This window comes from Macaca nemestrina, chromosome 2 (assembly GCF_043159975.1).
Source record: "Macaca nemestrina isolate mMacNem1 chromosome 2, mMacNem.hap1, whole genome shotgun sequence".
NCBI classification, from domain to species: Eukaryota; Metazoa; Chordata; class Mammalia; order Primates; family Cercopithecidae; genus Macaca; species Macaca nemestrina.
The window spans coordinates 162,436,889-162,454,183 of record NC_092126.1 but is presented as its reverse complement, the minus strand read 5'-3'; the positions used below and the strand labels follow the sequence as shown (position 1 = coordinate 162,454,183).

At 37.0% G+C, this 17,295-nt stretch overlaps 1 protein-coding gene across 5 annotated transcripts in view; it reads left to right on the top strand.

Annotated features, from left to right (window-relative positions):
• Positions 1-17,295, top strand: part of LOC105470313 (syntaxin binding protein 5L) — a 493,614-nt gene that overhangs the window by 446,395 nt on the left and 29,924 nt on the right. For all 5 annotated transcript variants that reach the window (XM_011722169.2, XM_011722172.2, XM_011722170.2 and 2 more), the window contains 2 exons: positions 505-675; positions 3,054-3,293. In XM_011722169.2, coding sequence (XP_011720471.1) covers positions 505-675; positions 3,054-3,293 — 411 coding nt within the window. The remainder of the gene's footprint in view (positions 1-504; positions 676-3,053; positions 3,294-17,295) is intronic.

The window sequence follows — 17,295 nt, the reverse complement described above, 5'->3', positions numbered from 1 at the left end:
TAATGCATGCAGGGGTTAAAACCTAGAAGACAGATTGATAGGTACAGCAAACTACCATGGCACATGTATACCTATGTAACAAACCTGCACATTCTGCACATGTATCCCAGAACTTAAAGTAAAACTTTTTTTAAATGCTTCTATTCTATCTTTTTAAACTCCAAGCACTTAAAGTACTTTCATTGTATATTTAAGTTATGCAACAAAACATTTAATACTATAATGACAAAATACATGGTAGAGCTATGGAATCAATTTTCAGCTATGTTACACAGCCAAAATATTTTTAAAGAGAATCTTATGCTTAATAAATATCTTTTGAAATTTTTGGCTAACTACTAAAATTATGACTAAATCTTAAAAGAACAAGGACTTAACTATGTTCATGTGGTTTAGAAAATAAAGGAATTGTTGCTTATCTTCATTTGTTAATCCATACACTTGTATTCTTTCATATTAAGAGTTAATTATTATATTTATTCTGCCTTCCTCCTCTTGGCACAGACCATGTAAATGGACACTGCACAAGTCCAACTTCTCAGAGTTGCAGTTCTGGAAAACGTCTTTCTAGTGCCGATGTTTCAAAAGTAAATCGCTGGGGTCCTGGAAGACCACCATTTCGAAAAGCCCAGTCAGCAGCCTGCATGGAGATTTCTTTACCGGTTACAACAGAAGGTATGTTAAACATATTAAATTTTTTTGGTACAGTTAAAATTTGGTTTACCATGGTAATGGGAACAGAGATACAGGATGGAGATCACATGTGAAAGATATTTAAAAACTACTAGTCAGTGAATACCTGAGAGCCTGATGGAGCTGTGGCCATAACTCCAACTCCATTCCTCACTCCACCTCCTTCCTCACCTGGAAAACCAAAATGTCTCTGCTTATAGGTAACTACTCGCTCCTCTGTACAAAGGGAGAGCTATGCCTTAATCTGTTCCCTACCCTTCCCGTAATAATTAAGAGTTTATTTCGATCCCAATGGTAAGCTTTTTGGTGTCTCTATCCGTAGATATTTAATGTATTGCAACCTTAATTTCCTCAATTGTCAAATGAATGTGACCAAGAACAAAGGCAAGATATTAAATTCTAAAGTTTTCTATCTTCATCTTCATATATTTTTAAAAGGAAGGTCTAATTGTTTATTTATGGAATGAGTGTGGGGCGGTGGGGGAGGGGAGTAAATTACAAGAGCCAGAGACCAGACATTTTTACAGAGGGACAAAAAGGGAATTTTGTAACTTTGCTGCAACTGTCCTATTGATAAGGAACTTTAGAAAGAGAGATAGGAAAAAAAAATTTTAGGAAAATTTGCTATAGTAATTCTATGCTGTGAAGTAAGTCTCTATTTACTACTCCTGAAAACTTTTGACAGTGATCTATATTGGTCCTCAAATTTAAAAAAATTATATTTAAGCGTTTGTTTTTTTAAATATTATGCTATACTAAATCTGATCCCTTAGATATGCAGATAATGATGTTATTTCTCTAACAGGTGTCTATGAATATCAACTTTGTATGGTGATGAACCATGAATGGAAAAGATTTGGAGCCATATAATAGCTAGCATGTTATAAAAGAAGCACTATGTAAGGATTATAAAAGAAGTAGCCCCCGTTTAATTTTTATTTTTTTAAGAGAGAGGATCTCATTCTGTTGCTGAGGTTAGATTACAGTGGCACAATCATAGTGCACTGCAGCCTCTAACTCCTGGACTTAAGCGACGCTCCTGCCTCAGCCTCCCAAGCAGCTGGAGGTGCAGGTGCACACCACCACATCCATCTTATTTTTCAGTTTTTGTAGAGACAGTGTCTCACTAAGTTGCCCAAGGTAGTCTTGAACTCCTGGCCTCAAGCACTGGGGTTACAGACAGCTATGAGACACCACACCCAGCCAGAAGTAGCACTCTGAATCACTGTAATGAGAGGTGGGAATTTTGAATTTTAGATACTTCTACCTCTAATTTGTCCTGGATTCTGGGAAAATTACTAAACTCTAAGTCTGTCTCCAAATCTGTAAAATATATAACCTCCAAACTCCCTCTTGTCTCTAAATTTTATGACAATTATTTTTATAAATTTGCTAAGAGATAAAAAGGAGAAATTAGAAATACTATATTTTGTTTCCTTTTCTATAAAAACTATTATGAGTTACATGTGTACCTATCAAGAGGAAAAAGAGAGTGAAGGCCATAGAAAGAAAAATATGAAGAACTTGTACTCTGTAGATTATAAGAGCAGGACAACCTTGATAACATTTCACTGAGCTGTATAAGTTTATGCTTATTGGAGTGTGCACATGTACAAGTGTTGATGAGAGGAGAACCTGAAACCATCCTGTTTTTTTTGTGTGTTTTTTTTTTTTCAAGTGAGCTGAAGCACTCTCAGAAAGATTACCACTATCAACAGGATGGCATATAGTCTATACTCTTTGTTTAGCCCTAGGCAAAGTTAGGACTGGATTTGAATTAAAGGTAACAGCCTGAAACTAGTTCAGGGAGATAAAATTTGCATTTTGGCCTTGGTAGAAATGTTAATTTTTACAATTGTAATTACTCCAGATATAGAATATGTTTGCCACAGAAGATTTGTGATCCAGATAAGCCCTTTCATGCCAATCGTCACAATATTGTTTTTGGAACTGACAAAGTGTTAGGGACACTTCCAACAATTTAGAGGTAGGAGGGAAGCACAATTTCAGTGATATCGGAAATTCTTATAACCGTTACTATTTAGACTAAATCTTTTTTCTAGGTAAAAGAATTTCAACTAACTTGTGAGTTAACATAGAGAAAGAAAAATGGTGAGCCAGAACTCAGGAGCCTCCAATTCTAGTCCTAGGTCTGCCTAAGCTTATGAATTATACTTCTAGACTTCAGTTTCTCCATCTTCAAAATAAGGGGTTAACTGGATAAGCTCCCTCCTAGGTCAATTAACAAACAATGTAATTTTACTTCCTCCTTGTAATTTCGGTTTTTATATATTAAATCCCTGATGTTATTGTGGAAATATGCTAACAATTTGTGTGGGGTTTTTTATGTATTTCCATAGAAAACCGAGAAAATTCCTATAATCGTTCCAGAAGCTCTAGTATCTCCAGTATTGACAAAGATTCTAAAGAAGCAATTACAGCACTATACTTCATGGAATCCTTTGCACGGAAAAATGACTCTACCATCTCTCCTTGTCTGTTTGTTGGAACCAGTCTGGGAATGGTGTTAATCATCTCCTTAAACCTACCATTAGCAGATGAACAAAGGTTTACAGAGCCAGTCATGGTATTGCCAAGTGGTAAGAGTTTGTATTCATTCATTCCTTCACTGTTAGTTTTTCAAATTTAGATATAAGGTATTATAAACATAAATTTGTATTGGAGCAAAGGTTATAAGTATTCTGCACAATGGGAACTATTAAGAATTTTATATATCATATACCATCCCAACATTTGTCATATTGTAGCTTTCCTTTGGAGTAAAAGAGTACAAGCATTTCTTTGGTAGTAAACTGTGGAAGTGCCAACCTGAACAATGACATGGTAAATAAGTTCCTGAAAAGCACTGAGGAAAACCTAAATGCAAAACTTAAATTTATTTTTAACAAATTGAAGCATTTACCCAAAGTTCCATGCCAGATTAGAGCATGAGTGTTTTTACATAATCCTTGAAGAACTCAGAATAATTAAGCTAGAAGCTGTCTGACCTAAAGTGGATTTCTAAAGACTTTTATAACCTTCTCATCTTGTTTCAAAAGCGTGCCACACAATTTCTTTCCTATTCATGCTAGTGCCTAGAGAATTTGACCAATGTTATAAGTGTTGTTGTCAAGCATATGTTGTATTCTCTTCCTCCTTGAATTACCTTTTTTTTCTTTTTGAAGAAGAGATGAGTGTGATTCCTCCTGTTATTCCTAATTTGTTCTTATCACTAATTTTATTGTTTCCCTATTTCCTATATAAGAAATTTTCAGATAGTTTTTAAGTTAAAAAATTTCATTAATCTGTAGGATAAGGGTTTTATTGTAAAAGGATATATATAGAAGGTTACAGTTGTGTTTCCTTTCACTGATGTGCTAAGTTCATATGAAAAGATTGTAGGTAGAATAGTCAGTTCTCTATTAATGTGGCAAATTCAGATTTGTGTTTTAAAAGTTAATTGTGACGATTACTTTAACATATAGTTCACATGAAAAAATATATTTTACTATAGTCCTAATTGTGAGAAAATATACACAATTCTTTTGACTGGTGAATTAGTTGGAGTCAAATCAATGAGATCATAATGAATTATTAATTATTAATTCAATTCATTTTTTAACTCAATAAAAGATTACATATATTGGACATCTAATATGTACCAGGCATTCCTCACAAGTTTAAAGGTAAAATCAACTTCCACTGTCACACAAGTTTAAAGCTGTAAGTTAAAGACAATTTCCTAACTAGAAATATTCTAACAAATGTAGTTTTCTGTATCACAAGCATAGAAATAAGCAATCCCTGGACTAGCAAAGCAGGTCTCTCAGTATTATAGGGAAATTCTTTGCCATTCTTAGCACATATATTTAGACCAAAAAATGATGACAGAATACAAAATAAGTATAGATTTAACTTTTGGCATTATTTTGTTAATATCTGAAAACTTTTTCTTTATCTACTTAATAAGATTTAATGGGAAGCTATCTTCTCCAAGTCTCTATGTCACTATTCTTTCAAGACTTTAGTTAATAATATGTGTCAACATCAATTCATTGGCTGGGCACAGTGGCTCATGCCTATAATTCCTGCACTTTGGAAGGCTGAGGGAGGAAGATTATTTGAGGCCAGGAATCTAAGGCCAGCCTGGGCAACATAGTGAGACCCCATCACTACCAAAATTTTTTTCTAAATATATATATTTAAAAAAATTGCTGGGTGCAGTGGCTCACACCTATAATCCCAGCACTTTGGGAGGCCAAGGTAGGAGGATTGCTTGAGCCCAGGAGTTCAAGACCAGTCTGGGCAGCATAATGAGACCCCATCTGTACAAATAATTTTTAAAAATTAGCCAGGTATGGTGGTGTGCACCTGAGCCCAGAAGGATGAGCATGCAGTAAGTCATAATCTCACCACTGCACTCCAGCCTGGGTGACAGAGTAAGACTCCATCTCAATACAAAATAATAAATAAATAAATTAATTAATTCAAATGTGCCACACTTATACAAGATGTTAATAATAAAGGAAATGACAGAAGGGGTACGTGGGAACTCTTTATACTTTCTGTTCAATTTTCTTTAGATCTGAAACTGCTGTTAAAAATACATTCTTATTAATTTGTTGAAAAAAAACTGTATATAAAGGAGAAAACCATTAGTCTGGGTTCCCATGTTTGTTCTATAATTAACCATTACAAGAAAGAAAACCTACTTGGGAGCCATAATTTATGGCAGTAAAAAGAAAGGAGGGAAAAGATAAAGGTGACAGAAAGCTTGTTTAAATTTAAAGTAGAAAATTTTGTGCATCCTCTTTCAGAGCTTATTTATTGACTATCTGTCCTAGTCTTCACCCTCCTTGCCATATCTATTTTCTTTCCTATAACCATGAGTCTCTGCCCAAGCTTATGGGAACTATTATGGGTACTGTTTATGTTATTATGGTTGCTGCCACAGCTAATGGGAACCATTAAAGAAGGTTTGGATTTAAGGGCATTTAGCACTTTTCCATTGTCAGTGCTGAATTGAGTGACATGCTCTCTGGCCTTGAATGCATCTTTTTTTCCTGTAAAAACATTGTTAAATAAACTTTTGTCAGTCGGCCCAGGAAAATTCATGAGTCAAATAGTTTCCTTAGACTTGAAAACAGTCTACTTTGAAATGTATCCACTCATTCAACAAACATTTACCAAGACCATACCACTGAAGTAAGCACTGGAGATACAATGGTCCCTGTTTTCAGAGACTTGTAGGGAAAAACAAAATTAAACACAAAATTACAATAAAGAAAATATAATAATGGAAATTACACTAAGAGAAATAAAGAATACTGTGGCAGCATGGCAGGGGGATTTGGGGAAGAGCTCCCTAACAAAAATAACATCTGAAGTGGAAGTTGGACAAGTTTGGGAGTAAGTGTACAGTACTGATGTTTAAGAGTAATTTGCGGGCTGGGTGCAGTGGCTTATAATTGTAATCTCAGCATTTTGGAAGACCAAAGTGGGAGGAATGCTTGAGCCCAGGAGTTCAAGACCAGCTGGGCAACACTGGGAGACCCTGTCTCTAGAGAAAAAAAAATTTTTTTTTGAAAGAGTAATTCAGTACAACGTGAGTAAAAATCTACAAGTAAGAGAGGACATGGCATAGCTGGAGCCTGTAGATAGAATGATACTAAATGAGGATGGAAAAGTAGGCAGGGAATGATTATACAGTGCCTTATAAATCGTGTCAAGAAGGAGAAGACTACCTAGTGTTTTTTGTTTTTGTTTTTGTTTTTCAGTACAAAACTTGTGATGCAAAACACTGGGTTGTTTTTTTTCAAGATCTAGTTATTAAATTTTAAATTTTATAATTGTAAAAATCAAAATATAAAGAAAAAAATGAAAATTCTACCACTAGCAAACTTTGTCCCTTCTCTGTCCCCCTTCCCCTCTTCATTTCCTCCCCTAGGAATTTTACTCTCCACTAGCAACTCGGTGAGAAATTTATTAAAACTCATTTTAAATTTTATTTATTTCTACTGAACTCTTTATGCTGCCAACTATAAATTATTCTATAATGATCAGTTCTGCCATACAAAGTACCTAGCACTGCTTTGTAAGATATATATATATGTTATATATACACACACATATAAAACATATATATATATATAGCTCATAATCAAACTCAAGATTTAAATTCATGATTAAAGTCAAGATTCTCCTTGACTTTAATCATGAATTCTCCTTACCCCAGTGGTAGGCTGCTTTTTCTTTTTCTTTTTTTTTTTTTTTTTTTTTTTTGAGACTGAGTCTGGCTCTGTCGCCCAGGCTGGAGTGCAGTGGCCGGATCTCAGCTCACTGCAAGCTCCGCCTCCCGGGTTTACGCCATTCTCCTGCCTCAGCCTCCCGAGTAGCTGGGACCACAGGCGCCCGCCACTTCGCCCGGCTAGTTTTTTTTTTGTATTTTTTAGTAGAGATGGGGTTTCACCGTGTTAGCCAGGATGGTCTCGATCTCCTGACCTCGTGATCTGCCCGTCTCGGCCTCCCAAAGTGCTGGGATTACAGGCTTGAGCCACCGCGCCCGGCCTGTAGGCTGCTTTTTCATTGCTATAAAGGAATACCTGAGATTGGGCAATTTATAAAGAAAAGAGGTTTAATTGGCTCACAGCTCTTCAGGCTGTGCAGGAAGCATGGCGCCGAGATTTGCTCAGCTTCTGGTGAGGCCTCAGGAAGCTTCCAATCATGGTGGAAGGCAAAGAGGGAACAGACACATTACATGGCAAGAGGAAAAGCAAGAGAGAGAGGAGGGAGGTACCATATAATTTTAAACAACCAGATCTTATGTGAACTAACAGAGAGAGAACTCAATAATCACCAAGGAGATGGTTCTAAGCCATTCATAAGGGATCCATCCTCATGATCTAACACGTCCCATTAGGCCCTATCTCCAACATTGGAGATTACATTTCAACATTAGATTTGGAGGGGACAAACATCCAAACCATATCAACCTCCAAACTAGTTATTTTTAACACTCTTTCATTTCTGTTAGTAGAATATTAACAGAAATATAATTAATAGCCATCATACTACCTAAATCACCTCCATAACTTCAGTTTTTTTCTTCTGACCCTTTTACTCACTGCCTTCAAACTGGTCATATGCCAGTATTATTTTTATCATTGAATTTTTACTTTTGGACCTACCCTGTCTACTCTGGAGTTGTCCCAGCCTTACTCCCTAAGTCAAACTTATTTTCCAGCATTCAATTCCTTTAAAGTCTGCTTCTCCATTGAAGAACTAGTAAGTTAATTTATATAAATATGAAAATAGGTTAATGTGCTTTCTTATAGATATAATATGAAACTGGTTAATAGACTTTTTCTGGAAATTATTTAATTGAAATTAGAATGATAGTATTTTTAGTCCTAAGTCTAAACTTTGATGAAAAACTTTATTAAAATATTGTTTAGTTAAGATCTTTTGATATAAGATGGGTATATTTCAAATATACTTATGAAATTCATGCATTTTATCTCTTATAAACTGCAATAAGAACTAATACAATAATAGCATAGTTAAACATAATCATTACATTTGACTGAACAAGAATAACAAAGGCCTCATACAGAATACTCAACATATATACTCCCCATTTATAGGTTTCAATATTTAGCACCTTTCGGAGTTACCAGTATCTATTATTCTATTTCATATGTTCATGTGTACCCATTGTTTAGCTTCAGCTTATAAGTGAGAACATGTAGTTTTTTACTTTCTGAGTCATTTTATTTAGGATAACAGCCTCCAGCTGCATTCACATTGCTGAAAAGTGCAATGATTTCATTATTTATTTTATTATACTTTAAGTTCTAGGGTACATGTGCACCATGTGCAGGTTTGATACATAGGTATACACATGCCATGTTGTTTTGCTGCACCCAGCAACTCATCATTTACATTAGGTATTTCTCCTAATGCTATACCTCCCCCAGATCCCTAACCCTTGACAGGCCCCAGTGTGTGATGTTCCCCGCCCTGAGTTCAAGTGATCTCATTGGTTTTCTGTCCTTGTGATAATTTGCTGAGAATTATTGGTTTCCAGCTTCATCCATGTCCCTGCAAAGGACATGAACTCATCCATTTTTATGGCTGTGTAGTATTCCATAGTGTATATGTGCCACATTTTCTTAATCCAGTCTATCACCGACGGACATTTGGGTTGGTTCCAAGTCTTTGCTATTGTGAATAGTGCTGCAATAAGCATACGTGTGCATGCATCTTTATAGTAGCATGATTTATAATCCTTTGAGTATATACCCAGTAATGGGATTGCTGGGTCAAATGGTAATTCTAGTTCTAGGTCCTTGAGGAATCGCCACACTGTCTTTCATAATGGTTGAACTAGTTTAGAGTCCCACCAACAGTGTAAAAGCGTTCCTATTTCTCCACATCCTCTCCAGCACCTGTTGTTTCCTGACTTTTTGATGATTGCCATTCTAACTGGTATGAGATGGTATCTCATTATGGTTTTGATTTGCATTTCTCTGATGACCAGTGATGATGAACATTTTTTCATATGTCTGCTGACTGCATAGATGGCTTCTTTTGAGAAGTGTCTGTTCATATCTTTTGCCCACTTTTTGATGGGTTTGCTGGTTTTTTTAGTGTAAATTTTTTTGAGTTCTTTGTAGATTCTGGATATTAGCCCTTTGTCTGATGAGTAGATTGCAAAAATTTTCTCCCATTCTGTAGGTTGCCTGTTCATTCTGATGGTAGTTTCTTTTGCTGTGCAAAAGCTCTTTAGTTTAATTAGATCCCATTTGTCAATTTTGGCTTTTGTTGCCATTGCTTTTGGTGTTGTAGACATGAAGTCCTTGCCCATGCCTGTGACCTGAATGGTACTGCCTAGGTTTTCTTCTAGGGTTTTTATGGTTTTAAGTCTAACATTTAAATCTTTAATTGATCTTTAATTAATTTTTGTATTAGGTGTAAGGAAAGGATCCAGTTTCAGCTTTCTACATATAGCTAACCAGTTTTCCCAGCACCATTTATTAAATAGGGAATCCTTTCCCTATTTCTTGTTTTTGTCAGGTTTGTCAAAGATCAGATGGTTATAAATATGTGGTGTTATTTCTGAGGCCTCTGTTCTGCTCCATTGATCTATATCTGTGTTTTGGTACCAGTACCATGCTGTTTTGGTTGCTGTAGCCTTGTAGTACAGTTTGAAGTCAGGTAGTGTGATGCCTCCAGCTTTGTTCTTTTTGCTTAGGATTGTCTTGGCAATATGGGCTCTATTTTGGTTCCATATGAACTCTAAAGTAGTTTTTTCCAATTCTGTGAAGAAAGTCATTGGTAGCTTGATGGGGATGGCATTGAATCTATAAATTACCTTGGGCAGTATGGCCATATTCATGATATTGATTCTTCCTATCCACAAGCATGGAATATTCTTCCATTTGTTCGTGTCCTCTTTTATTTCCTTGAGCAGTGGTTTGTAGTTCTCTTTGAAGAGGTCCTTCACATCCCTTGTAAGTTGGATTCCTAGGTATTTTATTCTCTTTGTAGCAATTGTGAATGGGAGTTTACTCATGATTTGGTGCTCTGTTTGTCTGTTAATGGTGTATAGGAATGCTTGTGAGTTTTGCACATTGATTTTGTGTCCTGGGACTGCTGAAGTTGCTTATCAGCTTAAGGAGATTTGGGGCTGAGATGATGGGGTTTTCTAAATATACAATCATGTCATCTGCAAACAGGGACAATTTGACTTCCTTTTTAACTAATTGAATGCTCTTTATTTCTTTGTCCTGCCTGATTGTCCTGACCAGAACTTCCAACACTATGTTGAATAGGACTGGTGAGAGAGGGCATCCTTATCTTGTGTCGGAAAGGGAATGCTTCCAGTTTTTATCTATTCAGCATGATATTGGCTGTGGGTTTGTCATAAATAGCTCTTATTATTTTGAGATACGTTCCATCAATACCTAGTTTATTGAGAGTTTTAAGCATGAAGGGCTGCTGAATTTTGTCAAAGGCCTTTTCTGAGTCTATTGAGATAATCATGTGGTTTATGTCATTGGTTCTGTTTATGTGATGGATTACGTTTATTGATTTGTGTATGTTGAACCAGCCTTGCATCCCAGAGATGAAGCCGACTTGATCGTGTTGGATAAGGTTTTCGATGTGCTGCTGGATTTGGTTTGCCAGTATTTTATTCAGGATTTTCACATCCATGTTCATCAGCGATATTGGTCTAAAATTCTCTTTTTTTGTTGTGTCTCTGTCAGGCTTTGGTATCAGGATGATGTGGGCATCATAAATTGAATTTGGGAGGATTCCCTCTTTTTCTATTGATTGGAATAGTTTCAAAGGGAATGGCACCAGCTTCTCTTTGTGCCTCTGGTAGAATACAGCTATGAGTCCATCTGGTCCTGGACTTTTTTTGGTTGGTAGGCTATTAATTATTGCCTCAATTTCAGAGTGTTATTGGTCTATTCAGAGATTCAACTTCTTCCTGGCTTAGTCTTGGGAGGGCGTATGTGTCCAGGAATTTATCCATTTATTCTAGATTTTTTAGTTTATTTGTGTAGAGGTGTTTGTAGTATTCTCGGATGGTAGTTTGTATTTCTGTGGGATCCGTGGTGATATTCCTTTTATCGTTTTTTATTGCATCTATTTGATTCTTCTCTCTTTTCTTCTTTATTAGTTTTGCTAGCAGTCTATCAATTTTGTTGATCTTTTCAAAAAACCAGCTCCTGGATTCACTGATTTTTTTAAGGGTTTTTTGTGTCTCTATCTCTTTCTGTTCTTCTCTATTCTTAGTTATTACTTCTTGCCTTCTGCTAGCTTTTGAATTTGTTGGCTCTTGGTTCTCTAGTTCTTCTAATGATGATGTTAGGGTGTCGATTTTAGATCTTTCCTGCTTTCTCTTGTGGGCATTTAGTGCTATACATTTCCCTCTACACACTGCTTTAAATGTGTCTGAGATATTCTGGTACATTGTGTCTTTGTTCTCATTGGTTTCAAAGAATATCTTTATTTCTGCCTTCATTTCATTATTTACCCAGTAGTCAGTCAGGAGCAAGTTGTTCAGTTTCCATGTAGTTGTGCGGTTTTGAGTGACTTTCTTAATCTTGAGTTCTAATTTGATTGCACTGTGGTCTGAGAGACACTTCGTTGTGATTTCTGTTCTTTTACATTTACTGAGGAGTGCTTTACTTCCAACTATGTGGTCAATTTTGGAATAAGTTTGATGTGCTGAGAAGAATGTATATTCTGTTGATTTGGGGTGAAAAGTTCTGTAGATGTCTATTAGGTCTGCTTGTTGCAGAGCTGAGTTCAATTCCTGGATATCCTTTTTAACCTTCTGTCTCATTGATCTGTCTAATACTGACACTGGGGCATTAAAGTCTCCCATTATTATTGTGTGGCAGTTTAAGTCTCTTTGTAAGTCTCTAAGGACTTGCTTTATGAATCTGGGTGCTCCTGTATTGGGTGCATATATATTTAGGATAGTTAGCTCTTCTTGTTGAGTTGAACCCTTTATCATTATGTAATGGCCTTCTTTGTCTCTTTTGATCTTTGTTGGCATAAAGTCTGTTTTATCAGAGACTAGGATTACAATCCCTGCTTTTTTTGCTTTCTATTTGCTTGATAGATCTTCCTCCTTCCCTTTACTTTGAGCCTATGTGCATCTTTGCATGTGAGATGGGTCTCCTGAATACAGTACACTGATGGGTCTTGACTCTTCATCCAATTTGCCAGTCTGTATCTTTTAATTGTGGCATTTAGCCCATTTACATTTAAGGGTAATATTGTTATGTGTGAATTTGATCCTGTCATTATGTTAGCTGGTTATTTTACCCATTAATTGATTCAGTTTCTTCATGGCATCAATGGTCTTTACAATTTGGCATGCTTTTGCAACGGTTGGTACCAGTTGTTTATTTCTATGTGCTTCTTTCAGGAACTCTTGTAAGGCAGGCCTGGTGGTGGCAAAATCTCTCAGTATTTGCTTGTCTGTAAAGCATTTTATTTCTCCTTCACTTATGAAGCTTAGTTTGGCTGGATATGAAATTCTGGGTTGAAAATTCTTTTCTTTAGGAATGTTGAATATTGGCCCCCACTCTCTTCTGGCTTGTAGGGTTTCTGCCGATAGATGCCCTGTTAGTCTGATGGGCTTCCCTTTGTGGGTAACTCGACCTTTCTCTCTGACTGCCTTTAACTTTTTTTCCTTCATTTCAACCTCAGTGAATCTGACAATTATGTGTCTCAGGGTTGCTTTTCTCAAGGAATATCTTTGTAATGTTCTCTGTATTTCCTGAATTTGAATGTTGGAGTGCCTTGCTAAGTTGGGGAAGTTCTCCTGGATAATATCCTGATGAGTGTTTTCCAGCTTTGTTCCATTCTCCCCATCACTTTCAGGTACACCAATCAAACTAGATTTGGTCTTTTCACCTAGTCCCATATTTCTTGGAGGCTTTGTTCGTTTCTTTTTACTTTTTTTCTCTATCTTGTTTTCTCACTTTATTTCATTAATTTGATCTTCAGTCACTGATACCCTTTCTTCCACTTGATCAAATCAGCTATTGAAGTTTGTGCATGTGTCACCAAGTTCTCATGCCATGGTTTTAGTTCCATCAGGTCATTTAAGGTCTTTGCTACACTGTTTATTCTAGTCATTCATCTACTCTTTTTTCAAGCTGTTTAGCTTCCTTGCAATGGGTTTGAACATCCTCCTTTCGCTTGGAGAAATTTGTTATTACCAACCTTCTGAAGCTTACTTCTGTCAACTCGTCAAAGTTATTCTCTGTCCAGCTTTGTTCTGTTGCTGGTGATGAGCTGTGATCCTTTGGAAGAGAAGAGGCACTCTGATTTTTAGAATTTTCAGCTTTTCTGCTGTGGTTTCTCCTCATCTTTGTGGTTTTATCTATCTTTGGTCTTTGATGTTGGTGCCTAGAGGTGGGGTTTTGGTGTAGATGACCTTTTTGTTGATGTTGATGCTATTCCTATCTATTTGTTAGTTTTCCTTCTAACAGTCAGGTCCCTCAGCTGCAGGTCTGTTGGAGTTTGCTGGAGTTCCACTCCAGATCGTTTGCATGGGTATCACCAGCAGATGCTGCAGAACAGCAAATATTGCAGAACAGAAAATATTGCTGCCTGATCCTTCCTCTGGAAGCTTCGTCACAGAGGGGCAACCACCTATATGAGGTGTCTGTCGGCCCCTACTGTGAGGTGTCTCCCAGTTAGGCTACACAGAGGTCAGGGACCCACTTGAGGAGGCAGTCTGTCTGTTTTCAGAGCTCAAATGCCATACTGGGAGAACCACTGCTGTCTTCAGAGCTGTCAGTCAGGGACGTTTAAGTCTGCAGAAGTTGTCTGCTGCCTTTTCTTCAGCTATGCCCTGCCCACAGAGTTGGATTCTAGAGGCAGTAGGCCTTGTTGAGCTGCACTGGGCTCCACCCAGTTTGAGCTTCCCAGCCACATTGTTTACCTACTCAAGCCTCAGCAATGGCAGACGCCCCTCCCCCAGCCAGGCTGCCACCTTGCAGATCAATCTCAGACTGCTGTGCTAGCAGTGAGCAAGGCTCCATGGGCATGGGACCCACCAAGCCAGGCACAGGAGAGAATCACCTTGTTTGCCAGTTGCTATGACCTTGGGAAAAGCATAGTATTTGGGCGGGAGTGCCCTGTTTTTCCAGGTAGTCTGTCACGGCTTCCCTTGACTAGGAAAGGGAAATCCCCTGACCCCTTGTGCTTCCCAGGTAAGGTGACACCCCGCCCTGCTTCAACTCCCCCTCCGTGGGCTGCACCCACTGTCCAACCAGTCCCAATGAAATGAACCAGTTACCTCAGTTGGAAATGCAGAAATCACCTATCTTCTGTATTGATCAAGCTGGGAGCTGCAGACCCGAGCTGCTCCTATTTGGCCATCATGGAACACCCCCCCAGTCTTTACATTTTTTATATAGCAATTGAAAGGAATCCTGGGCATTTAGATCTTCCATTCCTCAGCTCCACCATTCTTTTCCAGCCTTATAGTCTTTGACCTTTCACTACATATCCTGGACCCTAGACAAACCAAACTCCTTGTCATTCACTTAATAAGCCCAGTGTGTAGTCACTTAATAAGCCCAGTGTGTGTATATATATATCATATTTTTAATCCAATTGCCCATTGATGGACACTTAGGTTGATCCCATGACTTTGCTATTATAAATAGTGCTGCAATAAACATACACGTGCTTGTGTCTTTTTGATATGATTATTTCTTTTCTTTTGTGTAAATACCAGGTAGTGGAATCACTTGATCAAAAGGTAGTTCTATTGTTAGTTCTTTGAGACATCTCCATATTGCTTTCCATAGAAGTTGTACTAATTTAATTCCCAGCAATACTGTATAAGTGTTCCCTTTTCTCTGCATCTTTGCCAATATCTATTTTTTTATTTTTTATTAATAGCCATTCTGACTGGTGTAAGATGGTATCTTATTATGGTTTTAATTTTCATTTCTCTGATGATTAATGATGTTGAGCATTTTTTTTTCGTTTCTTGGCCATTTGTATGTGTTCTTTTGAAAAATGCCTGTTCATGTATTTTGCTCACTTTTTAATGGAGTTATTTGTGTTTTCCTTTTTGAATTGCTTGAGTTCCTTATAGATTCTTGGTATTAGCCCTTTGTCAGATGCATTGTTGGCAAATATTTTTCCCATCCCTCAAGTTGTTTATTCACTCTGTTGTTTATTTCTTTTTCTGTACATAAGCTTTTCAGTTTAATTAAGTCCTATTTGTCTATTTTCAGTTTTGCTGCATTTGCTTTTGAGGTCTCAGTCACAAATTCTTCCCCTAAGCCAATGTCCACACAAGAGTTTTTGCTAGGTTTCCTTCTAACATTTTGATAGTTTCAGGTCTTACATTTAAGTCTGTAATTCACCTTGAGTTACTTTTTGTATATGTTGAGAGATATGGGTCCAGTTTTATTCTTCTGCATATGGCTTCACAATTTTTGCAGAACCCTTTATTAAAGAAGATGTTCTTTTCCCAGTGGATGCTTTTGTTGACTTTCTCAAAGATCAGTTAGTTATAGGTATATAGTTTTGTTTCTGGGTCTTCTATTCTCTTCCATTTATCTATGTTTATAACAGTACTCTGCTGTTTTGATTATTATAGTCTTGTAGTATAATTTGAAGTCAGGCAATGTGATACCACCAGCTTCATTCTTTTTGCTTAGGATTTCTTTGGCTATTCAGACTGTTTTGGTTCCATATGAATTTTAGTTATATTTTTTCTAATTCTGTGAAGAATGCTGTTGGTAAATTGATAGGAATGGTGTTGAATCTGTAGATTGTTTTGGGCAGTATGGTCATTTTAATGATATTGATTCTTCCAATCTATGAGTATGGGATGTTTTTTCATTTGTTTGTGTCGATTTCTTTCATTAGTGTTTTTTAAATTTTCCATGTAGAGATCTTTCACCTCCTTGATTAATGTATTCCTAGGTATTTTTTAATAGCTATCATAAATGGCATTGAGTTCTTTTGGTTCTCAGCTTGATCATTATTAGTGTATAAAAGTGGTACTAATTTTTATTCATTGATTTTTATATACTGAAACTTTGCTGAGGTCGTTTACCAAATCTAGGAGTCTTTTGAAGGAGTCTTTAGGGTTTTCTAGTTATAAGATCATATAATCAGTGAACAGCAATAATTTGACTTTTTTTCCAATTTGAATGCCTTTTATTTTTCTTTTGCCTGATTGCTCTGGTTAGGACTTCCAGTACCATGTTGCATAGGAATGGTGAAAGTATACATCCTTGACTTGTTCCAGTTTTTAGGGGGAATGCTTTCAACATTTCCCTGTTTAGTATGATGTTGGCTATGGGTTTGTCATATATGACTTTTATTATTTTGAAGCATATTCTATGTCTAGTTTGTTGAGGGTTTTTTTTTTTTTTTTTTTTTTTTTTGATGGAGTCTCGCTCTGTCGCCCAGGCTAGAGTGCAGTGGCGCGATCTCAGCTCACTGGAAGCTCCGCCTCCTGGGTTCAGGTCATTCTCCTGCCTCAGCCTCCCAAGTAGCTGGGACTACAGGCACCTGCCACCACGCCCAGCTAATTTTTTTGTATTTTTAGTAGAGAGAGTGTTTCACCGTGCTAGCCAGGATGGTCTCAATCTCCTGACCTTGTGATCTGCCCGCCTTGGCCTCCCAAAGTGCTGGGATCACAGGCGTGAGCCACCGCGCCTGGCCAGTTTTTTGTATTTTTTAGTAGAGACGGGGTTTCACCATGTTAGCAGGATGGTCTCAATCTCCTGACCTTGTGATCCACTTGCCTCAGCCTCCCAAAGTGCTAGGATTACAGGCTGTTGAGGGTTTTAAGGGATTTTTAGATTTTTAAAATTCACTGAAAAAAAATGAAATTCCCTTCAGGCACTATCAAAAACGAAACTTCACTTACCCTTTTGCCATTTGTTATTGGCATGAATTCAGACTTTTGCCAGAATAGGGCCCCTTCTTATATAGACAGATGAAAAAAATCTATTATCATTCTTTGTGAACATTCAATGAACTATATATAGAGTTCTTTCCTTAATAGAACAGAAATAGTAAGTAACCCTTTAGATG